Genomic DNA, 7,582 nt, shown 5'->3' on the forward strand with positions numbered 1-7,582 from the left:
CAGTGAAGAGTTGAAGACGGTGATCGGCGTGCGGCGTCCCCGGAACGGATGAATTTCAGGCAGCGACAGGCTCTCTAGTGATGGTAAGTATAAAACTTACCTTAGCGGGGCTTTTCCCCTCCTCCTCGCCGGAGTTGTCTTTTAATGGCAGGGATTGGCTACCTACCTTTAATGGCAGGGATTAATTACCTACTGAGGGGCGATTACATAGCTAATCAAGGGATCACCTGCCTATTGGAACATCAACTTAATCGGTAAAGTACTTATTTATTATGGACATCTACCATATGGAGGAGTTTTTCTAACTAATGAGGGGATTATCTACCTGCTGGGCTACTGGTAGATAACTAAGGTAGGGATTACTTAATGGGGGAAATTACCTACTGGGAACTTCAAAATGGACGGAGGAAATGCCTACCCACCAAATCCCCCTTCCTCCCAAGCCACTTACCCACTCATTCATACAATGCAGGACACCAAGGAATCATTATTTAGGGGACTGAGATTGGGGAAGAAGTATTTTTGCCAGTTTGAGCATACCTAGCCCCCTTACCCCTACCCCCGGCAATGTGTGTAGGCCCAGGAGCAGCCAACCCCCTTGCCAGTACCTCCTCCCCCCCCCCCCTTGATAGATATGCTACTTTCTGTCAGGGCAATGTTTTTACAGAATGCACTGGTGACTTGCTTACTTGGATGTGTACTCAGAGACATATTCCTATGTGCTGCACTTTGTTGTGGGAATTATTATTTTGAACAGGCTGTATTGCAGGAGAATAAATTGCACTGATGCTGATAGCAGTTGATGGCTTCAGAGCTGAAATCTTTCAACATTCTCTACATGCCCAATGTGTTTACAGTGCATATTTTGATGATTTGCCTGGTGATTTAAACTTGTCACATGCATTTTAATTATTACCATGTTTATAGGAATGCTAACTATATATGCCTTATGCTTATGCTTTACAACTTTAGGAGAGTAGAGAAATATATACACGGAGTCTACATTTAGCTCTTGCCAGCAAACTTCAGCTAGTGCTATTTTTACCCATACCAGTGAGCAAATGATAAGCAAAGTGAGAACTGTATTTAGTTTTAAATTTTTATTTAAACTGATCAAATGGCATTAAATCTGTAGCTCATGTTGTCTCAGTACTACTGTATACAAATGTATATTTATCACCATTGAAAATTCATGGCTCCAACAGAAGTCTAAGTTTAAAGACTAGAAATAAAATTTTACGCATACATTATTTCTGTTCCTTTAGGGATGGATTGAAAAGGGAACACCAAAAGTTTTCTGGATCTCTGGGTTTTTCTTCACTCAATCATTCCTGACAGGAGCGCTGCAAAACTATGCAAGAAAATATAAGACCCCTATTGATCTACTTGGACTGCAGATTCAGATAACTGATCATTATCATATGGATGAAATTGATGCATCTCCGGTAATGATTGTATTGTTTTAATTGTAACTTGTAATGTTTTCAAAGTTTTTGTTTGAAATAACAAATTATAGTTTAGCATATATAACTGCATGAGGCAATGGTAATAAAGAAGCTAGCTATAACAAGGTCAATAACCTGAGGTCTTTAATTAGAAGATGCATATACATATAAACACTAGAGATTTATCAAACATGGTGTAAAGTGAAACTGGCTCAGTTGCCCCTAGCAACCAATCAGATTCCACCTTTCATTTTCCAAAGAGTCTGTGAGGAATGAAAGGTGGAATCTGATTGGTTGCTAGGGGCAATTGAGCCAGTTTCACTTTACACTATGTTTGATACATCTCCCCCCAGATGTTATAAGTCACCTCTCTCTTTGAATGTCTTCTTCCTTTGCAGTCTGATGGCATATATATTTATGGTCTCTACATTGAAGGAGCAAGATGGGATCGTGACAAACATGTAATTGGGGAATCCTTCCCTAAAGTTTTGTATGAGAGCATGCCTATTGTATCCTTTCTGAGAGATAACTATAATATAGACTATTTTACAGCTTTTACAATTTTTGCATGTTCTTAAAAAAGCAGATGGATAATATCCTGCTAACCTAAATACATTAGGCTGCAAGGCCATATGTTGCTAAATGTTCGAATATGCAGATATATGACAAGAAAACAAGTATGTCACTCATCAGTTACTATACTAAAATGTACTTTATTCAGTATGCATTAAAAGCAGGTCAGGAGACAATTTATCCAGCGGATAAATTGTTGATAGGCTTCAGTATGTATTTGGACATAATGATTGTACTGTTACCTTTATTTTCATAAGATCTTTCCTTCTTTTATTGCTCTCTTATCTCTTTCAGTAAGGTTAGGTGCAACTTGTGGGTATATAGGCGCTCTTACTTGTTTCTTCACTTGTGAGGCTAACATATCAAGACTACTTCTAATTTAAACAGATAGATTAAAAGTATTAGTTAGGCTATGCTCACACTACGTATATTTTCGTGCAACAACAGCCGTGGTTATTATGAAAATATACGTAACACTGCCGCCTATGGGATCCTGGCCAGAGTGTATACACATAGGATACACTCCGGCCGGGATCTCTCGTGGCGCCGTGAGAAACTGACATGTCAAGGAATAGCGGCTATAGAAAACCCTGTCAGTGCACACAATGGAGCGTGCGGCTCCGGCCAATCGCTCAATAGTATGCAGTTCTGATGCGGGCGCAAACTCTGCAGCTGCAAAGATCATCTGGCCGGTACTCCAGTACTGGCCAGGATGATCTGTTCAGAGATCAGCAGTTCCATGACCCGGCCGGGTCACGGAACGGCCGGTCTCTTAAGCAGTCTGAACATAGCCATAATGTGTATTGACATAAAAATGTCCTCAAATTTCTGACACCAGTACTGGTGTCAGAAAGTTATATAGATGTGTAATTTACTTCTATTTAGAACCTCAAGTATCTTCCAGTACTTATCATTTGCTGTATGTCCTGCAGGAAGTGATGTATTCTTTCCAGTCTGACACAGTGCTCTCTGCTGCCACCTCTGTTCATGACAGGACATGTCTAAAGTAGTAGCAAATCCCCATAGAAACCTCTTCTACTCTGAACAGTTCATGTCACGGATAGAGTTAGCAGCAGAGAGCACTGTGTCAGAAATAATATAACACTTTCTACAGAACATACAGCAGCTGATAGGTATTGGAAGACTGCACGAGTGGCGGGTTCAGCCATCAGTCTAGAGTTTATGGGGCTGTTCTGAACCACCACCGACAGATGATGTGGGTAGTGATAAGGGTTGGCCGTGATGGGAAAAAACTTTCAAATACGTTTGGTAAGGTGCTTCCTTTACAGACAATACTAAGATATGGCTTATTCCTGAAGAAAAGGTATCTAAAATGGATTCGTTTTATCAATGCCCAGGTAAAGTACAAAATGACTACATCCTATAGACATAACTATGTGTGAACATAGCCCAATACTGCCTACAAGTACCTATAGTATGTAATAAAGCCATCACAGTAAACACATAAAAATGTCATAATGTATAAAACAATTTGTCCCATAATGTTTAAATAATAGTGTCCTATAAATGTGAACAAATATTGATATAATATTACGTAATATCTATAAATATTTCGGTAATGAAATCACCAAGAATATAAAACTAAACTCAAAAAAGAAAAAAAGTGTTTTGTTGCAGAGCTCTTTGAATTTGGTGGCTATATCCAACATACTCATAATGTTGAAGGGGTTTTGCCACCATGGACAATTATCCCTTATCCACAAGATAGTGAATAGGTGTCTGATTGCAAGAGTTCCCAGTGCATTAGACTGATAGTCTACATGTTTAACTGCTGCTCCATTTATTGTCTGAGGGAATGCTACAGATAGCCGACCGCTGTACTTGGCTATCCTTAGCACACCCATAGACAATTAATGGAGCAAAGGTTGAGCATGTGCAGAGCTTCATGAGTCCTGTTAAAATCATAGGGGTTCCAATAGTTAGACCCACTGCAATCAAACACCTATTCCCTATCATGTGAATAGGGACAGGCTCGGACTGACCCACAATGGAGCAGAGGAATCCCCCAGTGGACCGTCCTGCTTGGTGGACCCCTGAGCAGGAGGTGGGCCTCCCTGCTTAGCAGCTGCAGGTCAACAAATAATACCCCAGCACTGCTACACAAGCCTGTCACCCGGTGTCACCGGAGTGACCGGGCTTACAGGCAGTAGCATGTAGTATGCATAATTAGTGTATCCCCCTCCTTTCCCCTGTGACCCTCCCCCACCTCCTTTTCTCAGGATGCTCTTACAGCATGTGAGCTGTACCTGGTACTTTCCTGTAGCAGAGGTAAATCTGTGTGTGAACATGAAGTATGTATGTGAGTCTGTGTGTATGGTGCATGTTTGTGTATTATCTATGCTTATACGTAATATGCATTTGTTTATATCTATGTATGATGTGTGCTACGTACGTATCGTGCATGTGAGTGTGTACTATGTATGAATATAGAAAATGTTCATTTCTTTGTATCTGTGTATGATGTGCATATGTAATATGTATGTACATGTTATGTGCACTTATTTGTAACTCCCCCTCCCATACCTAAACCTGCTTTCAGGTGTCAATTAAACAAGGGAAGAGGAGAGAGGAGACATTTCTAGCTTGGAGCTACTCAGGAGCTTGGAGAAGCCTCTTTGACTCTTTGTACCAGAGAATAAAAACTATGCTATGGAGACACAGACAAATATGTTTAAGGCATCATGTGTCTTCTTGACCTTACAGAATCTAACAGTCTGCAAATAGAAAAAGCAAAAAAAGGGCACCAGCGCCTCGTGTCTTACCGAGATGACACTAAAATAGAGGGAGTGGGTGATTCCACTCACCTTTCTGCCCTTTGGGCTGTAGGCATATCACCCCTCTGGGGTAGCTGTAAATCCGTGAGGATATAGCGATAGGCAGGTGGCTAGGATCCGGGACTGCAAAGCCGAAAATACCGAGGATGGGATACTCCCAACTTACAACCGTAAGGTAACAGCAAAAAACAAGAAAAAAATGGTACTAAATACAGCGCTGTCCCAAAAGGAATCCAATCTGATATTGTACTGTTCTGATGAAGGGAGACCCACTTACCTCCTGAAACGCGTAAACTTTGTGCTTTGTTAATAAATTATATATATTTAAAGTTTTTCATGGTGCACATTTGGATTCCTTTTTGGACAGCACTGTATTTAGTACCATTTTTTTCTTGTTTTTTTGCTAGAATCTAACAGTGTCAGCAGTCTGAAACTTTGGAATTACTGCTAACAGCTTCCCTTTGTGAAACTAACAAATGACAGGCAGGCAGTGGGGTGCGGGAAGATACTAATGAAAGTATACTTACCAGTCCCTGTGCCCCCGTAGTGCCAATCTCGGGTCTCTCCCACAGCCGCTGGAAGTCATTTTCAACTGGGTCTGTGTACATCACAGCCCTGGCTTCTCCAGCTGCAATGTCACGGAGCAGCTGATGGATTGCCCGCTCAGCCAGTCAGTGACTGCAGTGGCTTCCTGCCCCAATTACTAATTTGCTGAGCGGGCGATCCATTAGCCAAGTATGTGATGTTGCAGCTAGAGGAGCTGCAGGAAGCCATCAGCTGTTGGATATCGTTAAGGAAGCACTACAGGGGCATAGGGACTGGTAAGTATAGTTTCCTGGTTAGGTTTCTGCTACAAGCACCCGCCCGTTTTCAATGAGCTTACATACTCGCAGCGGGGTTGTCATCGCACTGCGAGTATATAAATGCTGGCCCTTTTAACCTGCTGCCGCCCGGAGCATAGAGTGCCTGCACCGTGCTCCCGCTGCATCTGAGGCTCCCGGCTCCCATTGATCCCGCTCAGCCAATCAGTGTACGGCCCCGCCGCAGTCACTCTTTGGCTCAGCGGGACCAACAGAAGCCTCAGTTGCAGCGGGAGCGCAGTGCAGGTACTCTATGCTCCGGGCGGCAGCAGGTTAAAGGGCCCAGCATTTGCATACTTCCCGCTGCGAGTATGTAAGCTCATTGAAAATTACAGTTTGGTATCCGCAGCGGATTTCGCTGCAAACTCGCATCGTGAAATCCGCTGCTGATATGGTATGTGTGAACCCACCATGAATCTACCTTTGCTCATCCCTAATCATGATCTTTATAAGCCATGGTCTATTTAACAAGATGGCCAAAGTAGGAACATAGCCTAAAAATTGTTTACATTTGTTAAATGACTACCTCTCTCTTTCTTATGTTGGATTCTTGCTATTATTATCTCCACAGTTTACAAGACAAGTGCTCGTCATGGAGAGCTCTCCACAACAGGACATTCTTCAAACTATGTCCTCACTATCAATCTGGCAACAGACAAACACCCAAATCACTGGGTTAACAGAGGCGTGGCTTGCCTCTGTCAGCTGGACTATTAGTAGAAAACAGAAAAATACTAAGGAACCTTTGCTTTTAATACTATATGGCAATTGCAATTATAGAAACTGTGATTTTTGACATATAAAAGAACAATAAAACAATAACTGTGAATGCTTGCTTCCGAAAAATACAGTATAAAAAGCTAAACACACTTTTTAAGTTTTAAGTGTTCTGTTGTTCTAAGGTTATGTGCACTAAATTTTTAGCATGTTTTTTCAACCTCAAAAAATAACAAAAAATGTCTAAAACTTTAAGATGTCTTTTTCTGACTTTTGGAACAATTTATTTTCCTTTTTCTGAATTTGGGCTATTTAAAAAACAAACAACATTTTTTCAGGCTTTTCTGATGTCTTTTTGGGCGAGAGCAAAAGCTAATGGGCTATTTGCAAAGCAGACTTTTTAGGGACATTTATGTCAATTTCTCAATACATCTGACATATAACTGACAGTTTTTAACAAAAGAAGTCCCTTGTACGTAATAAATACAGATCTAACTGACTTTGAACAGATGCTCAATGTTTTATTTTGTTTTGGGCCAAAATCTATCCAAAAAAAGCCAAAAAATGTGTGCACATGCAATTTATAATAAAATATGATGCAAATTTGCAAAGAGTCATAAAAATATAATATATTGCATATACTGCTTCTGTGCAGGTCTAATCCATGTGTCTCCATTGTAAAGACTACAGAAAAACCCTATAATTGGTCAATAGACATAATAAAATACAGTAAAAAAAAAGATACAGAAATGTTAAAAAAAATTACCACAAATGATAAAAGAATAACAGCATCTGTGCACAAGTATAATAGTATCGGGCCAAACTCTGAAGTAGAATATAATAAATACTACAAGACCTAAATTAAACTCCTCAGCTATCCCCCTACTAGTTCAGCAATACCCTACATAGAGGCCTTAGGCAGCAGTAACATAGGCCCAGATTTATCAAAGGGTGTAAAATTTTGACTGGTGCAAACTGCCCACAGCAACCAATCACAGCTCAGCTTTCAGCTCTGGTAAAATGAAAGAGGAGCTGTGATTGGTTGCTGTGGGCAGTTTGCACCAATCTAAATTTTACACCCTTTGATAAATCACCTCCATAATTTATTTTTTTTTGTCATAAAACAAGCTCACCCATAATAGTGCACAGAGCCCACATGTCCCAACGTACGTTTTGCTGTCAACGCTTCCTC

General features: G+C 40.7%; 1 protein-coding gene across 1 annotated transcript in view; it reads left to right on the forward strand.

Annotated features, from left to right (window-relative positions):
* Positions 1 to 7,332, forward strand: part of LOC138783023 (dynein axonemal heavy chain 3-like) — an 877,176-nt gene extending 869,844 nt beyond the window's left edge. The window contains exons 77-80 of the mRNA XM_069957145.1: positions 1,266 to 1,445; positions 1,844 to 1,954; positions 3,319 to 3,376; positions 6,245 to 7,332. Coding sequence (XP_069813246.1) covers positions 1,266 to 1,445; positions 1,844 to 1,954; positions 3,319 to 3,376; positions 6,245 to 6,390 — 495 coding nt within the window. The 3' untranslated portion in view covers positions 6,391 to 7,332. The remainder of the gene's footprint in view (positions 1 to 1,265; positions 1,446 to 1,843; positions 1,955 to 3,318; positions 3,377 to 6,244) is intronic.
* Positions 7,333 to 7,582: the final 250 nt, after the last annotated feature.

This window comes from Dendropsophus ebraccatus, chromosome 1 (assembly GCF_027789765.1).
Source record: "Dendropsophus ebraccatus isolate aDenEbr1 chromosome 1, aDenEbr1.pat, whole genome shotgun sequence".
Lineage (NCBI taxonomy): Eukaryota > Metazoa > Chordata > Amphibia > Anura > Hylidae > Dendropsophus > Dendropsophus ebraccatus.